General features: G+C 38.7%; 1 protein-coding gene across 3 annotated transcripts; it reads right to left on the reverse strand.

Moving 5' to 3' along the window:
- Positions 1–1618: 1618 nt before the first annotated feature.
- Positions 1619–26671, reverse strand: eco (Establishment of cohesion). 3 transcript variants are annotated; one of them, XM_071685383.1, is made up of 11 exons: positions 26616–26671; positions 25927–26133; positions 23744–23910; positions 21967–22074; positions 20174–20224; positions 17413–17510; positions 15464–15589; positions 6329–6617; positions 5353–5756; positions 3406–3589; positions 1619–2784 (listed from the first exon to the last, which is right to left on the reverse strand). In XM_071685383.1, the coding sequence occupies exons 2-11, from the start codon at positions 26114–26116 to the stop codon at positions 2251–2253; spliced, it is 2151 nt and encodes a 716-aa protein (XP_071541484.1). In that variant the 5' UTR covers positions 26117–26133; positions 26616–26671; the 3' UTR covers positions 1619–2250. The 3 variants fall into 3 exon arrangements, with proteins under 3 accessions (XP_071541484.1, XP_071541483.1, XP_071541482.1); XM_071685382.1 differs by lacking the exon at positions 26616–26671 and adding an exon at positions 26395–26562 and having other exon boundaries at positions 2115–2784; positions 17413–17507; XM_071685381.1 differs by lacking the exon at positions 26616–26671 and adding an exon at positions 26395–26562 and having other exon boundaries at positions 2115–2784.
- Between the last annotated feature and the right edge of the window lie 864 nt (positions 26672–27535).

Raw genomic sequence — 27535 nt, forward strand, 5'->3', positions numbered from 1 at the left:
AAGCAGAAGTGAGTCACAGGGTAGGGAAGGGGGCGAATGTTCTGGGAGCGTTGAAAAATGTATGGAAGTTGAGAATGTTATCTCGGAAAGCAAAAATGGGTATGTTTGAAGGAATAGTGGTTCCACCAATGTTATACGGTTGTGAGGCGTGGGCTATAGATACAATTGTGTTGAGGAGGGTGAATGTGCTGGAAATGAGATGTTTGAGGACAATGTGTGGTGTGAGGTGGTTTGATCGAGTAAGTAACGTAAGGATAAGAGAGATGTGTGGAAATAAAAAGAGCGTGGTTGAGAGAGCAGAAGAGGGTGTTTTGAAATGGTTTGGGCACATGGAGAGAATGAGTGAGGACAGATTGACCAAGAGGATATATGTGTCGGAGGTGGAGGGAACGAGGAGAAGTGGGAGACCAAATTGGAGGTGGAAAGATGGAGTGAAAAAGATTTTGTGTGATCGGGGCCTGAACATGCAGGAGGGTGAAAGGAGGGCAACGAATAGAGTGAATTGGATCGATGTGGTATACCGGGGTTGACGTACTGTCAGTGGATTGAATCAGGGCATGTGAAGCGTGTGGGGTAAACCATGGAAAGCTGTGTAGGTATGTATATTTGTGTGTGTGGACGTATGCATATACATGTGTATGTGGGTGGGTTGGGCCATTTCTTTCGTCTGTTTCCTTGCGCTACCTCGCAAATGCGGGAGACAGCGACAAAGCAAAAAAAAAAAAAAAAAAAACTCGCTATTTCGCATCTATTCATTTAAGTCAGGAAAATAGGATCCAAAGGGAAAATCAATGCGAAATTACTGATGTACAACAAAATCTTAATTAAACTATAAAGCCCAATCTTCGAATCAATGCAGAGGATGGAAGTTAGAAAAAATTAATAGAAAAGCAGTAAATTTTCCAAACTCAAGCAATCATAGACATTACAGAAAGGAATAACCATAATTTTCTTTTAGAAACTCTCAAACACAAGTCAAGCACTGCTCCCTTACAAAAATGAATTACGTCCTGAATATGCATCTTCTATGTTCTTGATTTTGCACATGATAGAGATCACAGAGTTGAGAAGAATGAATGGAATAGTGTAATGACAAGGATTAGAGGAGACTATTTCGCCATTGATGGGAGTTCCCAAAGATAACAGGCATCAGAAATATTTATAGACAAACAGTCATCCATCTGCTTCCAGTGGAAAAAACAGTCCAAGCAAAAACTGTATTTATTTCACTAAACCATTAATCCATTTTATTGTCACAGTTTTTTTTAGAAATGTAATTCAAATTCTTAGAAATTTATTTCCCAGCATCAAAATATGTCTTTTTTTGATTACATATACACACATAAAATAATAATAATAAAACCATGACAAAAACTGGCAAAACTGATCTAATGAGTAACTTCCGAAACAATTGCTACATCAAATTAGTCAGTAATTTGATAACAAAATTTCTTTAATCAACAAAAATACTTACTTTTCTATAATTCTGCTTACAGTTGCATTTTCAACTTAGCAACTTTAGCAGATAATTTGTGCCTATCAAAGCACCATAAAAAACAATATTAGGATGAAGGAAGGCTAAAATAATGGGGTAGTTTTTAAAAATGAATTCTACAAATTCTTTTCAACTTAATTGTTTATTCAGTTCTGCAACACTAGCTAGAAACCCTCAATTCTCATGAGTAATATTCACAGTACATGTGTATACCATATTGAGCTGCTAACAAATTATCAACATAAATTTACAACTGTTGAAGGAGCCATAGATGCTTTGAGAGAACACACTTAAGAAATTCCAAGATAGCACAATAAGCTGTAAGAAATGTATGTTTGTATCAAGTACATGGAATATCAATGTATGTTTTGTAAGTCTGTATGTGTATGTACATGCATGTTTGAATGAGTACCTAAGAAAAAAAAGACAGTGTCTCCATGAGGTAAATGAGTGTAATGATCTTTATACTTCTTAACTCGAGAAAAATTAAATATTTACAGGAATTCTATTTTCTGTACATACAGGAGAAAAATTCCAGCCAACCCCTTCAATACAACAGGTGTAAAAAATAATAAAGATTTTTGCCTACCAATCAAAAACTACCTTTGGCCAAGAAAATCATTAAAAGGTGGATCAAGGTAAACTTAATACCCTGCTGCTGAACATAAAAAACAAATTGTTAAAATCAAATTTCCCCAGCATAAATCTATCAGTAAATCAATACTCTTTGCAGCCTCCATTTCACTGCAAAAGAATTACATAAATTCACGACGATAAACAAAAAAGTCACGTTTACCTGTGTATGCTTCTGCAAATCCCATACCACTCTCAGTGGGATCAGAAAAGGCAATATCATCCATGCTCAAGAAGTAATTTCTAATCATGTTGTCCCTCATCGCATCCACTAACATTGAAGCAATGCCTTTCCCACGTTCAGACTGCAGAACCCATAAACGGCTGATACCTGCCCACACTTTTGTTGGTGTTTTGGAGCAACACATCACACTCCCATTGCCTTGTGTCACTGACTCTTGTGGGATGACTTTATAAGCTTTATTCAGCCTCTCGGCAATTAGGCAACCAACAATTTTGCGTTCAAGAACGTAGACAAAAGCTTTTGTATTCTCCTTGGTATGAATGCCATTTTCAGAAAATCCCAATTCCATATCAACAATCTCAAGGATTTCTTCTACTTTCCGCCAGCAGTGTGGAGGATCTTCTGAAGAAATCATTATTACTCGTCCACCTAAGTAATCCAAGTCACGTGCAAGTTTCTCTTTCTTCCATCCCTGAAATAAAGCAATCAGAACTTATCTTTTTCAAATATCAAAATTGTTGCAAATACATACTTTCACCTCAAGAATGTTTAATCTAATGCACACAATACAAATGCAAAAAAAAAAAAAAAAAAAGAGACAAAAGCAAGACAGACACATTTATGGCAAAAAAGAGAGGTAGTATGCATGATGTGTTGGGGTTTGTCAGATCATATGATAGTCATATTTGGTAGATCAGCCCTTTGTCCCATATGATATAGGATTAGAAATGCATATGAAAATCAAAATAATATGGGTAAAAGCAGAAAAGTTGAGAAACAGAAGTGTAAAACATGATTCCAAGAGAAGCTAGAGCCTCATAGAATTCATGAAGATGATGAATATTGAGGCTGATGTAAAGTGGAGGCAATTAAAAGAGTGCATTATTAAAGGCTGCTACAGACATGTGCAATAGTGTAGGTAAAGGTTGTGGAAAGAGAGGAACAGCAAAGTGGAATGATGATTCAAGAAAGTTGGTTGGAGAGAAAAAGATGTTTTGGAGGAAGCTTTTATCTTCCATCAATACTGGTGATTGCAAAGCAAAATGCTGAAAGTACATAGCCAGAAAACAATCAAGAGAATTCAGGTACTCACCATGAACTTGAGCGCATTTAGGAATCGATCATGGTAATCCCTGTGAGAGATTTCATCTGAAAGACTGCCTACTTCATAAACAACTCCACACATTGAACACTGTTGGGCACCAAACTTCTTCTGTCCAGCATCCATCATCATCTGTGTACTATCATCATCAACAGTTTGGCGTTTATTAGTTCGCCTGAAATAAACACACATAAGTGATTATATTCTATTTTGGATATTTTCTATATCTATCATCTTTAAAAATATAAAGAATTATTTTCAATCAATGAGAAGTCAATGTTTTGCAAGTCCAAAATGATGCATTTCTAAATGCTGCAAGTCATGGAATAGGCATAATTTTTCCAAATATGAATGTTTGGAGAGCCTAAAGTTAACAAAACTAGCTTCCCACACACATATCAAACTTACACAGATGTTTAAAGTTAAGTGAGACAAGTACAATAATAAAGGCATCATTCCCAAACCAAATGGTCTGCAAAGAAGTCAGGATTGAGAATATCATTTCCTGCATACGTTTAGTGTTTATAGGTGACTTGAGAAAAAAAGTGTCAGAAAAAGTATCTCAACTATGTAGCATATAATTTTCACCTGGACAATCATCTTATCAATGTAGTATTCATTCTTCTTTACAGTAAAAACTCTAGTCTCACTTATCCAAACCCTGCCTGCCACAATAAAATTTACAATGCTCTTTTTCTATAGTATAGTCACTGTGCATGCCCTTAAAGTACTGTCCATACTAAGCTTGTACTTACTAACATAACTTTTACAGTTACACATTTTCATGTTGTACAGCATGGATACCATACATAAAAATGCAAAACAAAATCTGTTGGAAATGATGTGCTTGAGGACAAAGTGTGGTGTGATGAGGGGTAATCAAATAAGAAATGATACAGCTAGAGAGAGGTGTTGTAGTAAGAATAAATATGAGAGCTAAAGACGGTGTCTTTAAATATCTGGATATGGAAAGGATGACTATGAGGGTAAACATGCTGGAATAGGAAGGAATAAGGATAAAGAGGAAACTGAAGAGGAGGTGAAGGGATGGAGTAACAGACACTTAGAATGTCTGGGGCCTGAACATACAGGAGGATGTGAGGCATATTTGAGAAAAATATAATGAACTATGTCGTATGTAGGGGTAACATGCTGTCAGTGGGCTAAACCAGGGAATATTAAGTGGTCAGGGGAAACTGATGAAAGATCTGTGGACTTTGATTGCGGATAGGAGGCTCTGGTTTCAGTGCATTACACATAACAACTAGAGAGTGGATATAAGTGAATGAGGCCATTTCGTCTTTTCATGGAACTGCTTCACTAATGTGGGAAATGGCAAACAAGTGTGAAAAAAGTGAACTAATTTTGCTTAATTCTTGTTTGCATTTTTCCTGCCTTAGCAAGATAGTGAAATGAACAGATGAATAAAGGTTTCATTTGCTCCCATTCATTCTCTAGCTCTCATGTAGAATGCACAAATACTAGAGCCCACCATCCACAGCTAAGGCCAGCAGACATGAGCGAAGCTAGAAAAATTATTCAATGCACTACCTGGAGAAATAAGAAACATGCATGGAACAACTATAGTAACATTTAAAAGGAAACCTGATACATGGTTGATATCAGTGCCAGATGAACCCAGGAGACTATTATTCAAAAAGTGTAGTGGTAGAGACAAACAGTACTATTCAACAGGTAAGGTGTGCCGTGAGTGCTATGCATTATCCCTGTCTGTTGGCAAAATCTTGCTGCAAAAATGTACATACATACTCCATAGCTCTAACTCTCAACCTGGCAGATCTTAAATTAGTCCTGGTTAAGGAGTGATTCAGAATACAGGTATGAATATAACTAATGTATACTTTTGACCTCAAATGCACAAACATAAAATGTAAATACTCATAAAATAAGTCAATAACAGTATAGAGAATAACTTACTTATTTCTAGTGTTGCTTAAGGGAATTTTCTGGTCTATATGTCTCCTATGAGGATCAAAAATGGGAAACACTTTCATATTTTCAGAACTCTTTAAGCTTCCTTGTCTTGAAGGCTTTCTTGAAGGGGACACATTTTCATTTGTTTGAAACTCTCCTTGTGAAGACCTGTTTGCTACTTTCCTTGGGGATGTTCTTGTAGGAATACTACTTTGCCCTAATTTTTTCAATGGAGATGCTTTTTCTTCTAATTTTCTTGGAGATTTTCTTAGTGGAGAAACAATCTTCCCTAATTTTCTCGGAGACTTTCTGGTTGGAGAATCACTCTGCCTGAATTTCATCGGTGTCTTTCTACAGGGAGATGCAGCACAACCCAGTTCCCTTGTAGGCTTGATACTTTCAGAATCCTGAGGAGGAAAAAATTACAGCCTGAGAGTTACTTCAAGCTATAAGGTGATAATATAAAAAAGGAGGGAAAGACAAGTGATAGGCAGGGTACAAAATCCACCCAAATGACCTGAGAATGGAGGGATGACCGTATAGAAAAAACAGAATAACAGATATTTGCATAATATAAATGCATGACTAGAACATGAATGAATTCATACTATGAACATCAAACTCTAACCTATGTATGTATATACAAAAATTTTTATCTCATGAATACTTTGCTTATAAACTGATTTTAACTGCCTGCATGATGTAAAGAAAATTGAGACATTATGTATATACAGGAGAGACATAACATAAAAGCAAAGTTAAATCAGACAATCATGTGTGACATAGAACCATTGAAGAAGAGTTCAACAGACATAACATGAAAGTAAACTTAAATCGGACAATCATGTGTGACATAGTACCATAAGAAGAAGAGGTCAACTCCACTTTGTCAAAGAAACATTCTTTCTAAAATCCATTACATACCTATTCTTTATGTTTATAGGCACAATGCATCTACATTCATACACTAAATACAAACCAATGTCTTGTCAGATGAAAATTTTTCAGCTGCACTTGTTTCTTTTCTTCCACATACATCCCATTCCTCAAGAAGAGATTCCATATCCTGCAGCTCTTCTTCAGTGGAACAACCAGAAACATTAGACTTATTATGCACACCAGTCTTATTTTTATATTTCTGGGGTGAAGGTGTTCGGGACTTCCTGCGCTTCACTGAAGATTTCCCAGGAGATGGGCTAGATGGTACACGCGTTGGGACTGGCCGAGGATTAGCTTGCACCGAGGGTAGAGACAAAACTTTTTCCATGCTAAAATAAAAGACATACAATGTTATATACAATCTGCACATAGCATCAGATTAAGGAGGGCAAAGTGTAGTCAGGTGTGACTGAAGAAGGGTGGATTGGGTGTCTGCTTTGGAGATTTTGTGTGAGAAATACTGAAGAGAAAAAGAAGGATTTGTATATGGCATCTATGAATCTGGGGAAAGCATATGATATGGTTGATAGGGATGCTTTTTGGAAGATGTAATAATTATACAGAGTAGGAGGAAAACTATTAGAAGCAGCGTGGATTTTCTTTATTAAGACAATAAGGTGTATTTGCAGCAGGGAGAGGGGAGGGCGAATGGTTCCAGGTGAAAGAAAGTACATGGAAGGGGTGTGTGACATCACCCCATGGCTGTTTAATGTGTTTATGGATGGGGTGGTAGGAAGGAAAATGAGTCTTAAGGGTAGGGGCAGGTCTGCAATCTCTTAGGGGTCTAGGGTTCTGGAATCCAGTGAGTCAGTTAGTACTTGCTAGTGACATGACTCTAGTGGCTCATAAACTGAAAAACTGTAGAAATTTGCTTCTGAATTTAGGAAAGTGTGTGAGAGGAGAAAAGATCTTACTTAATATATTCAGATGTAAGGTTACTAAGTTCAACATGAAAGTTTTCACCACAAACAGTGTTGGAGATAATATTACTATTTTTCTTATATTTCTTATTATACTTAATTGCTGTTTCCCACATCAGCTAGGTAGCGCCAGGAAACAGATGAAGAATGGCCCAACCTCTCACATACACACATATATATTTATTTTTTATTGTTTTGCTTTGTCGCTGTCTCCCGTGTTAGCGAGGAAGCGCAAGGAAACAGACAAGAGAATGGCCCAACCCATCCACATGCACATGTACATACATACACGTCCACACACGCACATATACATACCTATACATCTCAACATATACATATATATACACAGACAGATACATACATATATACACATGTACATAATTCATAATTCTTTATTTTCATTTTATTTTGCTTTGTCGCTGTCTCCCACGTTAGAGAGGTAGCGCAAGGAAACAGAAGAAAGAATGGCCCAACCCACCCACATACACAAATATACATACCTATACTTCTCAACGTATACATATATATACACACAGACATATACATATATATAGACATATACATACATACTTTTTCTTTTTTCTTTCATATTATTCGCCATTTCCCGCATTAGCGAGGTAGCGTTAAGAACAAAGGACTGGGCCTTTGAGGGAATATCCTCACCGGGCCCCCTTCTCTGTTCCTTCTTTTGGAAAATTAAAAAAAAAAAAAAAAATGAGAGGGGAGGATTTCCAGCCCCCGCTCCCTTCCCTTTTAGTCGCCTTCTATGACACGCAGGGAATACGTGGGAAGTATTCTTTCTCCCCTATCCCCAGGGATAATACATATATACACATGCACATAATTCATACTGTCTGCCTTTATTCATTCCCATCGCCACCTCGCTACACATGAAATAACAACCCCCTCCACCCTCATATGTGCGAGGTAGCGCTAGGAAAAGACAACAAAGGCCCCATTCGTTCACACTCAGTCTCTAGCTGTCATGTAATAATGCACCGAAACCACATCTCCCTTTCTACATCCAGGCCCCACAGAACTTTCCATGGTTTACCCCAGACGCTTCACATGCCCTGGTTCAATCCGCAAGTCGACCCCGGTATACCACATCGTTCCAATTCACTCTATTCCTTGCACGCCTTTTCACCCTCCTGCATGTTCAGACCTCGATCACTCAAAATCTTTTTCACTCCATCTTTCCACCTCCAGTTTGGTCTCTCACTTCTCCTCGTTCCCTCCACCTCTGACACATATATCCTCTTTGTCAATCTTTCCTCACTCATTCTCTCCATGGGACCAAACCATTTCAAAACACCCTCTTCTGCTCTCTCAACCACACTCTTTTTATTACCACACATCTCCCTTACCCTATTATTACTTACTCAATCAAACCACCTCACACCGCATACTGTCCTCAAACATCTCATTTCCAGCACATCCACCCTCCTCCGCACAACTCTATCTTCCCCTACACCATCCATCCTCCACGTTGTCCCTACATCATATCTTCCCCTACACAACTCCTCCTCCACGTTGTCCCTACATCATATCTTCCCCTACACCACTCCTCCTCCATGTCCCTACATCATGTCTTCCTCTACACCATCCCTCCTCCACATTGTCCCTACTTCATGTGTTCCCTTACACCACTCCCACGCTTCGCAACCATATAACATTGTTGGAACCACTATTCCTTCAAACATACCCATTTTTGCTTTCCGAGATAATGTTCTCGACTTCCACACATTCTTCAACGCTCCCAGAACTTTCGCCCCCTCCCCCACCCTATGATTCACTTCCGCTTCCATGGTTCCATCCACTGCCAAATCCACTCCCAGATATCTAAAACATTTCACTTCCTCCAGTTTTTCTCCATTCAAACTTACCTCCCAATTGACTTGTCCCTCAACCCTACCGTACCAAATAACCTTGCTCTTATTCATATTTACTTTCAGCTTTCTTCTTTCACACACTACCACACTCAGTCACCAGCTTCTGCAGTTTCTCACACGAATCAGCCACCAGCACTGTATCATCAGCGAACAACAACTGACTCACTTCCCAAGCTCTCTCATCCACAACAGACTGCATACTTGCCCCTCTTTCCAAAACTCTTGCATTCACCTCCCTAACAACCCCATTCATAAACAAATTAAACAACCATGGAGACATCACACACCCCTGCCGCAAACCTACATTCACTGAGAAACAATCACTTTCCTCTCTTCCTACAAGTACACATGCCTTACATCCTCAATAAAAACTTTTCACTGCTTCTAACGACTTGCCTCCCACACCATATATTCTTAATACCTTCCACAGAGCATCTCTATCAACTCCATCATATGCCTTCTCCAGATCCATAAATGCTACATACAAATTCATTTGCTTTTCTAAGTATTTCTCACATACATTCTTCAAAGCAAACATCTGATCCACACATCCTCTACCACTTCTGAAACCACACACTCTTCCCCAATCTGATGCTCTGTACATGCCCTCACCCTCTCAATCAATACCCTCCCATATAATTTCCTAGGAATACTCAACAAACTTATACCTCTGTAATTTGGGCACTCGCTTTTATCTCTGCCTTTGTACAATGGCACTATATACATGAATGCCCATACGCACACATATACATATAAGGACATATACATATATACAAGTGTACATATTCATATTTGCTAGCCTTCATCCATTCCTATCACTCAACCGCCACACAGAAAATAGCATCTCCCACCTTCAGTGAGGAAGGACCAGGAAAGGACAAAAAAAGGCCACATTCGTTCACACTCAGTCTCTAGCTGTCATGTGTGATGCAGCACTCTAACCACAGCTCCCTATCCACATCCAGGCCCCACAGACCTTTCTATGCTTTACCCCGGATGCTTCACATGCCCTGGCTCAGTCTACTGAAGGCACGTCAACCCCAGTATACCACATTGTTCCAATTTATCCTGTTCCTTGCACGCCTTTCACCCTCCTGCATTTTCAGGCCCCAATCTCTCGAAAATATTTTTCACTTCATTCTGCCACCACCAATTTGATCTCCCGCTTCTTGTTCCCTCCACTTCTGACACATATATCCTCCTTGTCATCTTTTCCTCACTCATTCCCTTCATATGTCCTGCCCATTTCAACACATCCTCTTCTGCTCTCTTAACCTCATTCCTTTAATTACCACACATATCTCTTACACTTTCATCACACTTGATCAAACCACCTCATACCACATTTTATCCTCAAACATTTAATTTCCAACACATCCACCCTCCTCTGTACAACCCTATCTATAGCCCATGCCTCACAACCATATTGTTGGGAGTACTATTCCTTCAAACACATCCATTGTTGCTCTCCGAGATAATGTTTTCTCTTTCCACACATTCTCCATCGCTCCAAGAACCTTCACTCCCTCCCTCACACTACGACTCACTTCCGCTTCCATAGTTCAATTTGCTGCCAAGCCCTCTCCTAGACATCTAAAACACTTCACTTCCTCCAATTCATTTCCATTCAACTTACATCCCAACTAACTTGTCCCTCAACCCTGCTGAATGTAATAACATTGCTTTTATTCACACTTACTTTCAGCGTTCTCCTTTCACACACTGTTCCAAAATCAGTCACCAATTTCTGCAGTTTCTCACTCAAATCAGCCACCAGTGCTACATCATATGCAAACAACGACTTGCTCACTTCCCAGGCCCTCTCATCCCCAAAAGACTTCATACTCACCCCTCTCTCCAAGACTACTACATTTACCTCCCTTACCACCCCAACCATAAACAAATCAAATCACAATGACATCACACACCCCTGCCACAGACCGACCTTCCTACTCATACACACGCCTTACACCCTTGGCAAATATTTCTTATTGCTTCTAGCAGCTTAATTCCCACATCATATATTCTTAAGCTTCCACAAAGCATCTCTATCAACCTTATCATATGTCTTCACTAGATCCATAAATGACATAAATAAATCCATTTTTTTTCCAAGTATTTCTCACACACATTCTTCAAAGCAAACAACTGATCTGCACATCCTCTACCACTCCTGAAAACACGCTGTTCTTCCCCAGTTCTATACATGCCTTCATCCCCTCAATCAATACCTTCCCATATAGATTTCAATGTATACTCAACAAACTTATGCCTCTGTAGTTTGAACACTCACCTTTATCCCCTATGCCTTCATTCAGTGGCACTAAACATGCATTCCTCCAATCCTCAGGTGTTTCACCACTATCCATACATACATTAAATATCCTTACTAACCAATCAGAGAAGAGGTAGTAAAAGCTTTGCAGAAGATGAAAGCCGGCAAGGCAGCAGGTTTGGATGGTATTGCAGTGGAATTTATCAAAAAAGGGGGCGACTGTATTGTTGACTGGTTGGTAAGGCTATTTAATGTATGTATGATTCATGGTGAGGTGCCTGAGGATTGGCGGAATGCTTGCATAGTGCCATTGTACAAAGGCAAAGGGGATAAGAGTGAGTGCTCAAATTACAGAGGTATAAGTTTGTTGAGTATTCCTGGTAAATCATATGGGAGGGTATTGATTGAGAGGGTGAAGGCATGTACAGAGCATCAGATTGGGGAAGAGCAGTGTGGTTTCAGAAGTGGTAGAGGATGTGTGGATCAGGTGTTTGCTTTGAAGAATGTATGTGAGAAATACTTAGAAAAGCAAATGGATTTGTATGTAGCATTTATGGATCTGGAGAAGGCATATGATAGAGTTGATAGAGATGCTCAGTGGAAGGTATTAAGAATATATGGTGCAGGAGGCAAGTCATTAGAAGCAGTGAAAAGTTTTTATCGAGGATGTAAGGCATGTGTACGTGTAGGAAGAGAGGAAAGTGACTGGTTCTCAGTGAATGTAGGTTTGCGGCAGGGGTGTGTCTCCATGGTTTTTTAATTTGTTTTTGGATGGGGTTGTTAGGGAGGCGAATGCAAGTGTTTTGGAAAGAGGGGCAAGTATGCAGTCTGTTGTGGATGAGAGAGCTTGGGAGGTGAGTCAGTTGTTGTTCACTGATGATACAGCGCTGGTGGCTGATTCATGTGAGAAACTGCAGAAGCTGGAGACTGAGTTTGGTAAAGTGTGTGAAAGTTAAGAGTAAATGTGAATAAGAGCAAGGTTATTAGGTACAGTAGGGGTGAGGGTCAAGTCAATTGGGAGGTAAGTTTGAATGGAGAAAAACTGGAGGAAGTAAAGTGTTTCAGATATCTGGCAGTGGATCTGGCAGCAGATGGAACCATGGAAGCAGAAGTGAATCATAGGGTGGGGGAGGGGGCAAAAATTCTTGGAGCCTTGAAGAATGTTTGGAAGTCGAGAACATTATCTCGGAAAGCAAAAATGGGTATGTTTGAAGGAGAAGTGGTTCTAACAATGTTGTATGGCTGCAAGGTGTGGGCTATGGATAGAGTTGTGCGGAGGAGGGTGGATGTGCTGGAAATGAGATGTTTGAGGACAATATGTGGTGTGAGGTGGTTTGATCGAGTAAGTAATAATAGGGTAAGAGAGATGTGTGGAAATAAAAAGAGTGTGGTTGAGAGAGCAGAAGAGGTGTTTTGAAATGGTTTGGTCACATGGAGAGAATGAGTGAGGAAAGATTGACAAAGAGGATATATGTGTCAGAGGTAGAGGGAACGAGGAGAAGTGGGAGACCAAGTTGGAGGTGGAAAGATGGAGTCAAAAAGATTTTGAGTGATTGGGGCCTGAACATGCAGGAGGGTGAAAGGCATGCAAGGAATAGAGTGAATTGGAACAATGTGGTATACCGGGGTTGACGTGCTGTCAATGGATTGAACCAGGGCATGTGAAGCGTCTGGGGTAAACCATGGAAAGTTCTGTGGGGCCTGGATGTGGAAAGGGAGCTGTGGTTTTGGTGCATTATTACATGACAGCTAGAGACTGAGTGTGAATGAATGGGGCCTTTGTTGTCTTTTCCTAGTGCTGCCTCGCATACATGAGGGGGGAGGGGGTTGTTATTCCATGTGTGGCGAGGTGGCGATGGGAATAAATAAGGGCAGACAGTATGAATTATGTACATGTGTATATATGTATATGTCTATGTGTGTATATATGTGTGTACATTGAGATGTATAGGTATGTATACTTGCGTGTGTGGACGTGTATGTATATACATGTGTATGTGGGTGGGTTGGGCCATTCTTTCGTGTGTTTCCTTGCGCTACCTCGCTAACACGGGAGACAGCGACAAAGCAAAATGAATATAATAAAATAACTAACCAATCAACAACACAGCCACCCTCTTTCTTAATAAATTCAATTTCAATACCATTCAAACCCGCTGCCTTGACAGGTTTCATCTTCCATAATGCTTTCACTATCACTTCTTTCTTAACCAAACTATTCTTCCTGACCCTCTCACTTCGCACATCATCCCGACCAAAACACCCTACATCTGCCACTCTATCATCAAACACATTCAACAATCCTTCAAAATACTCACTCCATCACTACCTGTTATCACTTCCCCTTTTGCTCCCTTCATCTACGTCTCCATCTGTTCTCTTGTCTTTTGCCCATTATTTACCTCCTTCCAAAACATCTTTTTAATCTCCCTAAAGTTTAATGATACTCTCTCACACCAAATCTCATTTTCCCTCTTTTTCAACCCTTGTACCTTCCTCTTGACCTGCCACTTTCTTCTATACATCTCCCAGTCATTTGCACTTCTCCCTTGTAAGTATCATCCAAGTGCCTCTCTTTTCTCTTTCACTAAGAACTTTACTTCTTCATCCCACCACTCACTACCCTTTCTAATCTGCTCACCCCTCACCTTTCTCATGCCCCATGCATCTTTTGCACATGCCATCACTGCTTCCCTAAATACGTCCCATTCCTCACCCAATCCCCTCAAGTCATTTGCTCTCACTTTTTGCCATTCTACATCAATCTCTCCTGGTACTTCCTCAGACAAGTCTCCTTTCCAAGCTCACTTACTCTAACCACTCTCTTCCCCCTAACATCTCTTCTTTTTTAGAAAACTCTACAAATCCTCACCTTCACTTCTGCCTGATTGTGATCAGACATGCCACCAGCTGCCCCTCTCAGCACATTAACATCCGAAAGTCTCTCTTTTACATGCCTATCAATTAACACAATCTAACAATGCCCTTTCACCACTCTCCTACTCACATAAGTATACTTATGTATATCTCTCTTTTTAAACCAGGTATTCCTAATCACCAGGCTTTTTTCAGCACACAAATCCAAAAGCTCTTCACCATTTCCATTCACATATACATAAAGATAAAATGGCACTTAAGTAATTCAGATAATTCTCTTTACTGGTATTTTACAATACACAAAACATAAAGAGTTTCACATGGGCAATCCACCTCATCAGGTGTAAACAGTTCATAAAGTTTCAAATCCCAACACCAGCAAAAGGCTTGAACATCATGTTACTGTCATGTATGTCAGCAGATATGGCCTTTCTTCATCTGTTCCTGGTGCTACCTTGCTAACGTGGGAAACGGTGACCAAGTATGGAAAAAAGAAAAGATGAGGAGTAATTATGCTACCAGCCTAGGGCCCTCTCCCATCCGCTTAATACCCCCCAACACCAAAAATAGGGGAAGTACACTTTTCTATTATACTTTCACAAAGTATAATAAAGACCTGCAAGGAAACAAAATAATTTTCTTTTTCATAACTGGGGAAGGGAAATTTTGGGGAATTTCACAGTTAAAAGGTTAACATATCATACTGCTTGCACTAAAAATTAGTGTGACTGGTGAGTGGCTGGCATGGGTAGGAAGGATATTGGGCACCTTTTCTTTAGAAATATTGTAGCTCAATCTATCATCTGTTACCAAAATCCATCACTCTATGATTACTGATAAAATTAGTATAGATACAGTTGTTTCATAATTTCAAGACCAAGCACAAATGTGGTAGAGATGCAGGTGGAGCAGTCCCTTCCTGGCCTACCTAATATAATCTCAATGAATGTCAATTATTTCTTCCAATCATTCATTGTATTCTTCACCAAGTGATACACATAAGAGTTCCTCCTCATCACTCAAGTCATTATAAATAATCTATATATTATCCCTAGGTTCATACCTAAGTTAGTACCTAATCTTTTAACTGATGTGCATTATGATAAGTCAAATTGTGAATGGATAATCATTTATCTGAATAAGAATGTCAAAAAAATGATAATTTGATTTCTATCTTAAATCCCAACCAAGAAAAACATTTAACAACCAACCTTTGATTTTCATCTGACTTTTTCAGATACTGATGCAATTCATCCTCTATGCGGCGGCCAACATTCTTCTTTGTGAAAGTTCCTTCACGCTGCTTTAGGGACAGATCTCCATATTTAGCAGCCAACCTAAAAAATAATGTCCTTTTTATCTAAATAATTGGACAACGCTACCTCGCTGAAAGAGGGGACAGCGATGATGCTTCCTGTGGGGTGGGGTGGGGTGGCGCCGGGAATGGCTTGAAGGCAAGCAAGTGTGAATATGTACAAGTGCATATATGTATATGTCTCTGTATGTATATGTGAAAAGCAAATGGATTTGCATGTAGCATTTATGGATCTGGAAAAGGTATATGATAGAGTTCATAGAGATGCTCTGTGGAAGGTATTAAGAATATATGGTGTGGGAGGCAAGTTGTTAGAAGCAGTGAAGTTTTTATCGAGGATGTAAGGCATGTGTAAGTGTAGGAAGAGAGGAAAGTGACTGGTACTCAGTGAATGTAGGTTTGCAGCAGGGGTGTGTGATGTCTCCATGGTTATTTAATTTGTTTATGGATGGGGTTGTTAGGGAGGTGAATGCAAGTTTTGGAAAGAGGGGCAAGTATGCAGTCTGTTGTGGATGAGAGAGCTTGGGAAGTGAGTCAGTTGTTGTTCGCTGATGATACAGCGCTGGTGGTTGATTCATGTGAGAAACTGCAGAAGCTGGTGACTGAGTTTGGTTAAGTGTGTGAAAGAAGAAAGCTGAGAGTAAATGTGAATAAGAGCAAGCTTATTAGGTACAGTAGGGTTGAGGGACAAGTCAATTGGGAGGTAAGTTTGAATGGAGAAAAACTGGAGGAAGTGAAGTGTTTTAGATATCTGGGAGTGGATTTGGCAGTGGATGGAACCATGAAGCGAAAGTGAATAATAGGATGGGGGGGGGGGGGGGACGAAAGTTCTGGGAGCATTGAAGAATGTGTGGAAGTTGAGAACATTATCAGGGAAAGCAAAAATGGGCATGTTTGAAGGAATAGTGGTTCCAATAATATTATATGGTTGCGAGGCGTGGGCTATAGATAGAGTTGTGCGGAGGAGGGTGGATGTGCTGGAAATGAGATGTTTGGGGACAATATGTGGTGTGAGGTGGTTTGATCGAGTAAGTAATAATAGGGTAAGAGAGATGTGTGGTAATAAAAAGAGTGTGGTTGAGACAGCAGAAGAGGGTGTTTTGAAATGGTTTGGTCACATGGAGAGAATGAGTGAGGACAGATTGACCAAGAGGATATATGTGTCAGAGGTGGAGGGAACGAGGAGAAGTGAGAGACCAAATTGGAGGTGGAAAGATGGAGTGAAAAAGATTTTGAGCGATCAGGGACTGAACATGCAGGAGGGTGAAGGGCGTGCAAGGAATAGAGTGAATTGGAACGATGTGGTATACCGGGGTCGACGTGCTGTCAATGGATTGAACCAAGGCATGTGAAGCAGTCTGGGGTAAACCATGGAAAGTTCTGTGGAGCCTGGATGTGGAAAGGGAGCTGTGGTTTCGGTGCATTATTACATGACAGCTAGAGACTGAGTGTGAATGAATGTGGCCTTTGTTGTCTTTTCCTAACACTACCTTGAGCGTGTGCGTGGGAGGAGGTTGTCATTTCATGTGTGGCAGGGTGGCGGCAGGAATGAATAAAGGCAGCAAGTATGAATTTTGTACATGTATTTATATGTATGTGTCTCTGTACATATATATATATGTATACGCTGAAATGTATAGGTATGTATATATGTGTGTGTGGACAAGTATGTGAGTGGGTTGGGCCATTCTTTCGTCTGTTTCTTTGAGCTACCTCGCTAAAGCGGGAGACAGCGACAAAGTATAATAAATAAACATGATTTTTTTTCATCAAATAACCATGAATAATGTTCAAAAGAATTAGCAGGAACAACATTAACAATCAAAATATACATTCGTAACATACATTATGTTCTTGCCAATGTGGACTGTAGCAGCAGCACGGGACCGGCTGGTGAAAAATCTCCCATTCTTTGACTCTGGTACAAAATCACTTGTTGGCTGCTGACATGAAAAGAAATAAAGTGCTTCAGATTACTAGTTCACTATGAAGACTTTAGCAAATATTTCAGATACACCTATCCCTCACTTTATGCAGGATCACTGTCTGCAATTCCACTACTCTGCGAGGAACCTACTATTCTCATGTGGTCAAAATTCACTGCTATGTGGGTGAGTGTGGTAGAAAGTGCACAAAACTTCAGTTTTCTATATGTTTATTGGTTCGGTATATGTGATTTTTCTTTGTGCAAGGTTTTTGCAGGACATAACCTCTATGTGGAGTGAGGGATGGATGTATACCATATCATGTTTCAATCACTGCACACTTCAACTGACAAAACATGGTAGGCCATTTTCATAGCTAGACAACAAACCAGACTCATTCACAAAAGCTTCACTTCCAAAACCCTTAAACTCAACATGGGAATTCCCTAAGGAACAGTTCTTCTTTTGGCAATCCTCAATCTCTCCCAACATCACCTTCCAACACCTCCAGTAGACCACACTGAATTCTTTTACATGCAGATGACCCCCAATATTACATCACAACACCCTGACTCCAACCAAAAATACAACAATCATGCATCATTACATCACAACATTTGTTCACATAAAAATATGTCTGCATACCCAGAGAAATCCATTGTAATCCTCTTACAGGATAGTCATATACCGAACCAATATGTTTATTGGTTCAGTATATGTGATTTTTCTTTGTGCAAGGTTTTTGCAGGACATAACCTCTATGTGGAGTGAGGGATGGATGTATACCATATCATGTTTCAATCACTGCACACTTCAACTGACAAAACATGGTAGGCCATTTTCATAGCTAGACAACAAACCAGACTCATTCACAAAAGCTTCACTTCCAAAACCCTTAAACTCAACATGGGAATTCCCTAAGGAACAGTTCTTCTTTTGGCAATCCTCAATCTCTCCCAACATCACCTTCCAACACCTCCAGTAGACCACACTGAATTCTTTTACATGCAGATGACCCCCAATATTACATCACAACACCCTGACTCCAACCAAAAATACAACAATCATGCATCATTACATCACAACATTTGTTCACATAAAAATATGTCTGCATACCCAGAGAAATCCATTGTAATCCTCTTACAAGATAGTCATGCATCTAATCTACTCCTTCCCTTAACCCTGAACTGCCAACAACTTCCACTCAACAGATTTCTAGCCTTTCTAGGTTGCTACCATGTAAAAAACAATATGAAATTTACTCCCCATTCCACAAACATAAAAACACTATATGCCCTTTAAACATTCAGTGGCATGAATTTTGAGCAAAGAAAAGCACCCCTTTGCATCCTCAACAAACAGTTCATCGACTGAAGCCTAAATTATACCTCACCTGCTTGATCATTCACTGTGTCTATCTATCAATATCTCTAATGCCCATTCCCTTTGGGATCTCCCTCAAGGGAGTGGCAATGGCCAAAGAGTCTCCATAACTGATGAATTCCAGCGCCGCCTCACCCCTAACAGGCCACTGGCAGAGGGCAACTCAAGCACATGGTTTTCAGAGGCTCATAAATAATGTTCCTATTGACCACTTCTACCTAATTTGTCTACCTAATGCTACTACCTACAACTTCTACCTATCATTTCTACCTAATGCTCCAGTCTACAATTTTTACCCACTACTTCTATCAACAGCTCCTAACATTTTGCCAAAAGGCAGGGCTTGTACAAAGCACTCACACAGGAAAATCTATATCTACAATGAATGAGCTGAGTGAGATAAGTGCTGTCAAGTGTTGTGTGTGACAAGGAGAGGTTGCAAGTTTGTGGAAAGAATGCCAGCAGCCCACATGTTGGTTATGCAGAAAGAAAAGACAGCTACCTGGGTCAAAGGGGTGCAACTTGGCAACCACTGAAGTGCTGGATCACTATGCAACCATCACTAACCTCCTGATACCCAGGTGGGTAGCACCAATTAAACACCTCCCTGGTTGATGGCTGCCTCCCAATAACTACCTATCACTGACTACTATCTACCAAAAACAAGCATAAAAATAGCAAATCACACAAAATATGGTTCTCAGACAAATCAGACTACAAATGTTTGACACCTGTACAATGAAACAAAGACATTGCCAATAGAATCCAACTTCAATGTGTTTCGCATCCAACTTTTGGCAACAGTCCCTGACCCTTCCATGCAAACTACACCATAATAAACCAAATAAATCTCCAAGCAGAGATGAGAAACTTACCCTTCCTTCAGACTTTAGCCATCTCAACTTACAGATCAACCCCCCCCAAAGAAAAATACATGACAAGCACAGAGTACCTGACAAATACTAAAAACAACCATCCTACTACTACTAACCCACTCTTAACTTCCACCTCACTGGATATGCAATCATTAGGTAGAAGTAGTCTGTAGGAACATTAGATTAGTGCCTCTACAAACACTGTGCTAGATTTGTCCTGTGCCAGTGGCCTGTTCAGGGTGAGGCATTAAAGGCTAAGAAGCAGCACTGGAGTTCTCTGGTTATGGTGACTCTATTGCCATGGTCATCCCCTTGAGGGAATTCCAATTGGGAACTACTGTCAAGAGATAGACAAAATAGATAGCGTGCAGTAATACTTTTTCTTACAGTTCAACAAAATTATATGTTTGATAACCTATTTACCTCAGTTTCTAAGAGGGACATGCCTGGAGAAGAGAGCACTCGCCGCTTCTTCTGGAAATCAAAAAAATTTTCAGAAAAACAATTCATAATATCACTTAAACAGCAACACATCAATTTTATACAGCATTCATGATGACTCTAATTGAAGTCTTAAGGTCTTAGATTTTCACCAACCTCATTTATGACACTGAAGTTAAAATACACGAAGAAAATATCTACAACTGTATTTGCAAGTACAAACTTGCATCCCAGAGCCTGAAGATACCTATGTTAACAATGTGGTTATCTAATTCATTCATCTAGCAGAGCAAAGTCTAAAATCAAAGCACTTCAATCTATAAGATTCCCTCTCATAAACAACCATCCTAAATGTCAAGCAAATTAACAATTGCTTCTTGGAAAGTGAAAACTGAACTCCAAAATTTTCTCAACTTCTAAATGCATGTTGTCCTCAGGTATCATCCATGAAAACTGTCTTTATCAATGCTGTATCAAGGATTTCATGATCAGCACAATAAATCAATTATGCCATATTGATATGCATCATATTCAGCTACATCTTTGCTTTCATCTACCTACTTGACAAATTCTGAATAGTAGCAACAATGCATTAAAGTACACACAGCTGAAAGAGTATCTTTCTGGAGGGTTCAATGAATTTCAAAATGATCAGTACAACACATGTTGTGTCAGTAGGGTTGGTAATCATGAATGTAAGACAAATTTCCAAATAATTATGTTTGTATGCCCCCATCCAAGCTAGACCACACAATACTCGGCAAGCTGCTGCATCACATGATTACTATGTGACCACAGGCGATTGAAGGGAGGCGCTCTGATACCTGTTTCTATTCCTACATCTCAAAGCTATGGAACTCTCTACCCTCTCATGTCTTTCCCCATAACTATGACCTGGCACATTTTAAAAGACAGGTTTTACACTTACTCCAAAATTTTTAAATACTCTCCTTTGTCACTTCTTTTTCCCTTTCATAACCCTCTCTATATTTCAATGAAGGCTCATCCTGAGCATGGACTTTTGTATGTGACTGAACCCTTACAAAAACAAAAAAACATAGATATTTCCACCAAAATATGAAATCAACATAACATTTATTATATGGCACATATTACAAATGATATATTATAATAACATGAAAGCTGGGCTATTAATGTAAGGTTAGACCAATTGGCATCACTTAAAATCTTTCATCCATGGGTCACAGCAATTCACAAAAAAGTGGTAAGATACTTATTCTACCATGTGTAAATGTGCTGTATTTCCTGAGGAGTAACATGTTCAATAATGGGGAAGGCCATTCTTTCCTATCCTAAACAATCGATTTTATGCAGAACCAAGTAAATAATACAGAAACTGTTAAATAAGGAAAAAATTGAAAATGGTCAGACAAAACAGCCAAGACTTTTTCAATTTGGTTGTCTTGAAACAGAATTACTTTTGCATGCCTCTCATATAAAATTCATCAAAATGGTGTTTTACAAAGTGTTTAAACACAACAGATGCTCAGCATCATATTGCAATGGCAGTAAACATATTTGCTATGTAGCCTACAATGCCTGCACACACAAATCTGTCCCTTGGCTTCTTGCTTAATATATGATAAAAAGACACGAATATGAAATATGCCTTTCATAGCAAATTTTCCTCACTTAATACCTGGCATGATTTTACCTCTAACATAAAATTACATCAACTATGGAGCTAATGTAAAATGACCCATTGATACCATCCAATGCTCTCTTTCATTTAGTTTCATATTACATTTACTTACTTTTTCTCCTGATGGAGGAGACTTCATAGGACTACGATTTGAAGGTAGGCATGGGGTATAGTTCCCTTCCTTCAACCGCTTAACAACAGTCTTGACATTCTCCCTTCTCTGTTGGAAGATAAAGTACACAATAGTGTCAGTCATATAGTCATATAGTTTGAAAATATCATAATGCCATTAATCTAATAAGGGAGAGGCAACTCTCTCTCAGTCATAGACGCACTTAAGTAAGTGTTTTCACCCACTGTGGTGATGCGAGTTCTGCATCAATACTCTTAGGTACTGTACACACTGTATTCAGAGTACAAGTGTCTGAAAGGATTATCACTATGTGAAAACCTGATCTTAACATGTTCTTCCTGAACGTACCTCTGAGGAAGTTTGCATCTATGACACTTTCCTATCCATCTCTATTTGAAGAGCATTAGGCTAAAACTGCTTAAAAGAATTTGATTTAAGGATGGGTTCTGATCATCAGGACAAAATTTTACATTTCTTAATTTTTCTGTAAATTTCCATGGTTTCACATCTGTGGCTTACAATTTTGTAATACCTAAAGTAAGTAAGTTTTCTATCTTGAAAGCTAACACCTTCATCAATTCCCAAAGATACTTAGAGCTCAGTGGCTATTAAGCTTACATGTAACCCGAATAATCCCACCTCATGTTCTTCCTATTTTGTTACTCCAACAACACTTCTAGTGCACCATCAATATACCATACTTGCAAAACTCTATTCTTTACCTCAGCCCTCCAGTCAACATGCATTAACCATTAAGCCAGACCTTTCATTTGTTACTCTTGAGGAAATGTAATAACTTGTGCTTAACAGTGAAAAACACAGAAAGTCAGCAACATACAAAAAATATTACACTATGCAAAAAAGTGCCTGTAACATGTAATTCAAAGTAAAGCACAATTCTGGATTGCATTTTACAGCTATAAAAGAGAAATGGGAAGGACAGTGACTCTCTACCTTCTATTTCAAGCAAAGCATAACAACCTAGAGCCTGGAGGTAAAACAGTAAAAGGGCTCGCCTTTGCATTCTTTTCATTATTCAAATCAATGTACATAAAGACTCATGACATGTTCTCATGAATACAGTGTTAGTATCATTCGTAGTTACAACCTTTGGATTCAGGGTTTTATATTTTATGCTTTTTCTCCTGTGGCCAGCTTGAGTGGACAAAAAACATTTTCTATTGACCTCAAACCGACTGTGAATGACATCAGACCATCTGTGATTAGCCTATGAGAATTTGGAATTAATCTCAGAAATGTAGAGAACACATGTGAAAGCCAGCAATATGCAGTAAGGCCAACATCAAAATTATATGCAACCCATCCGAAAGAATGTAACACTAGACTGAATCATGAAGTTCCCTATGAATACATATGGAAAGTGCTTAACTGACGGCATAATGGTATACATACAGCATAATCTTTGGAAAGATTAAACACTGGATTCAATACTTAATGAGTGGTAGGAGAGGATTCATGGAAAATGTAGCAGCTACCCAGACACAAAAATATGGTGCCCTAATAATGACAGTGCACTCTATATTTTCTGTACAAAAAATAAGGTTGGTCAGTCATTTGTCTGAAAATTCTTACATGTTAAATGAAGGAAGTGAGATAGAGTGATCTGCAAGGATACAAATACTTCTGAATACAAAGCATACATAAATGGATTCTGTGACAGGAGGAGGGAGAATGTGTGAGAATACACCTGTGAAATCAAACATACATGTTGATAATTCCTTTGGACTCATCTCACCTTTATTTTTTCTTTTGTCTTCTGCTTAGGTTTTTTAATCTTGTGGCCAACACCTTTATTTATGCCCTCTCTGGGTCGTCTAATATGCTTACGGCTAGGAGGTGGTTCAATCTTACGATAAGGGCTGACAGTGTTCTTTGGAGACTTATAAAAACCAAAGCTGAACCCTGCAAGAAGCCCAAAAGAGCTATAACAAAAAATTTCAACGTACAATATTCATACGGACAACCATCAACTTTTTGCCAATTTACAATCAAAATGTACCAAACACAAGTAAATCAACAGAGTGTTGGATATAACAGGCAAAAGAAAAAAGGTATTCAATACTAAAAGGAACTCATACATTTCTTGTAGTTCTGACGGTAATAAGCAGAGAATTAAAAATACATCATTGCATCATCACTATTTCTTATTAGTTTTTATCTCTGTTATGGTTTGTGATACATTGGTAATAAATTTCTAACAAAAGTATAGTTTAGCTCAGCATCAGTACTAGCTATGGATCTAATTCTGTTCTTCAGTACTAGTGTAGTGGTTACATAATTCAATAACAATTGTAGACCATGAAATTGAAAATTATAAAAAGAAAAAAGTAGTACATCAGAGAAATTGTGGCAACAATGTAGTTGGTAATTCACTTCTACAAAATTAAAAATCTTACGGAAACCTCACCTAACTTCTCTAGCAGTCAAGATTTGTCTTAAAGTTCAAAATTCTAACATATATACATGTCATACACACGAATGAGCAACAAGCAAAATACACCAGATGACATAATAAAGCAATCATCTGTGCAGTCCCCAGCAGCAGATGAACTTAATGTTAGTAAACCACAGAAAGATCAGTGGGACCTGATTGTGGATATGGGTTCTGGTTTTGATGCATCACACATAACAGCTACAAAGTGGATGCAAGTGAAGTAGTTCATTCTTCATCTGTTCCTGTGCACCTCATTAATGCATGAAAAGGCAAACAATTATGAATAAAAAATCATTAATTATGGCTATAACACTGAACTGTAATACGAGATGATCTTTTGAAAAGGGCACTGAGGAACCTCCCTCAACCAAAACTTTGATATTCACAGAGGTTGCCATTGCCCCTGGGTGCTTCATATGCCCTGGTTCAGTCCTTTGACAGCATGTCACCCCATGTATACCAAACCACCCTAGTTCATTGTACCTCATGCACACCTAAATGGCAACTTCTCTTGCTATTGCTGTTGAAAACACTGGGTCAGTAATTCATATGACTCAGGTTCTGGTGCTAAAAATTAGCTAAATTCCAGCAAAATGCTCAGGAAAGAATAAAACCCTGGAGGTAATAATAAGAAGCTCCTTCAAGCTCAATCCTTACCACCAAAGATCAAACACTGGGAAAGACATCTCCCAGAATAACAGCTAAGAAAAAAGGTTAAAAAAGAGTGCATAGGATAACCAGCACATTCCTAACCCAGACTGGCACCATCCTAAGGATGACATCACCATCAAAAACATTGTTGTAGTCCCCACCTCTCATGTAACTACTCCTCCAGGGCCCATAGTGTCAGCTTCTACGAAGAATGAAAACATTCCTGATAAACAAAAACAATAAAACAAGCAGAAAAGGGGGAGGTATACATGAGCCCTGCAATGGAAATAAAAATATAATTCACAAAGTTTAATCCAATATGGAAATAAAAATATAATTCACAAAGTGTAATCTAATATGGAAAATCAATATAATTATAGATGCACAAGATAATCCACAAAATACTTAAATACCAATCCAAGAATAGGGTATGGGAAGATATAAGAACAACCACCCTAGTGATGAATATGTACACAACAGCAATCCTGAGAATATTGTACTCGTCATATGTAGCTGGGGATAATATTGTATTCGTCATATGTAGCTGGGGATAATATTGTATTCGTCATATGTAGCTGGGGATATCATCTTGAGTAAAACGATGGCATCATGAACCATGAGGTCACAGACTGTCCCATTCTATGGTTCAAGCCTGCCTCTGGTCCATGTTTCTCTCATAGAACTGACAAAAGTAACCATGAAAAATTCAAATTACACCTGAATACCTTAAAAACTTCTCAAAATGCACACAGTAAAACTAGATTATTGATGTCCAAATTTCCAATGGACCATTCTCTAGTGTGATGCTTTTGCAACGCGCCAAAAATCATTACCTGAACTAAGGGTTACTCCAGACATCTCAGATGGTACTGGTGAGGCACAAGACAATTTATATGCCTTTTGTGATGTCAGAGCTGTTTTAGCTGGAACAGGAGAGACTTTCAAACCATTTTCACATAAATTCAAAGATGAAGTTCTCCTGGGAGTGGATAAAACTCCACAGTCAGGGATCATTGGAATCATGATCAAGCTTTCAGTTTCTGCAATACAAAAAAAATGAAACATGAGCATATTAAAAATGTTCTAATTCAGATATTGACAATGTACCCCTGATTCTGGTTGGTGGGAAAAAAGAGTTTGGACGCAAAGGATAAATCTGTTAAAAACTGGTGATAAATGGAAAGGAACAAAAAGAATTTACGTTCTACATAATTCAAAAGAAAAAATATAATATTAAAAGGAAAGCACAGAATGGATAAAATTCTTAGCGTCTTGAAAGCTTCTTTAATCCGCAGTTCTACCTGCTTTCCTACATGCACGTGTTGTACACACAGGAACAAGTGGTCTATGATAATCTTTCCTATACCCGAGCCTGCCTATGGACCGGTCCAGCGTAGCCACATGGTTTTTCAATTCTCCTAGATATAAAATCATATAACACAGCAGTAAAACATCTACAATAGGACACAATTAACAATCTATACCATATATTAATAAACAGAGTGTACGAAGAACAAAATACCTGCAATGTTTACAAACAAGTTTACAGCAAGCAATGGGCAGCTTCGCGCGCTATTTGAAAGTAATTGACAAACATAACTACTGGTTCTTAGTTGATATTTTATGTTGGCATAATATGTCAAGCTTAAATTTCTATCAATTTGAATTTATTTCTATACTATTTCTAAACATACTTTAAGAAAAAACTGTATATGAAAAGATATTTGCAAAAAATATGAATGCGGTCACTGCTGTACTGAGATTGATCAAATGTTTTCACTATTTTTGCTTGACATATAGAATCTTATTTAAAATACCAAGAAACTCTATATTAACCTTATCTTTTATTATTTCATTCATCATGTTTTGACATGGTTCACCCATTTTGAAGCGGAGTTTGAACCGTGAAGCATCGAACTCTGAATCGCGAGTCACAACATCAAAACAGTATCAGCTCGGATGGCTCAGGGGGGACCGAGGGTCATTGAACAATTTCGTCTATTTAAAGGTGATACAAATAAACAATATCCTTCTTGATAATAAAAAGATCCTTCATTTCTTGCCGTTACCATATATAGATATTTGTCGTAAAAAAGAATGTGCTGCTGTTTTGTTGGGTTTAATGTGGCTGGAAATCCTCCCCTCTTTTTTTTTTTTAATTTTACAAAAGGAGGAACAGAGAAGGGTGCCAGGTGAGGATATTCCCTCAAAGGCCCAGTGCTCTGTTCTTAACGCTACCTCGCTGACGCGGGAAATGGCGAATAGTATGAAAGAAAGAAAAGACATTATAGAGTAATGTTCTGAGGTGAAAATAGTTGCAGAAAGGTATACTACATATGTCATACTGGGAGAAATATTTGGATATATATATATATATATATATATATATATATATATATATATATATATATATATATATATATATATATATATATATATATA

This window comes from Panulirus ornatus, chromosome 40 (genome assembly GCF_036320965.1).
Source record: "Panulirus ornatus isolate Po-2019 chromosome 40, ASM3632096v1, whole genome shotgun sequence".
NCBI lineage: Eukaryota > Metazoa > Arthropoda > Malacostraca > Decapoda > Palinuridae > Panulirus > Panulirus ornatus.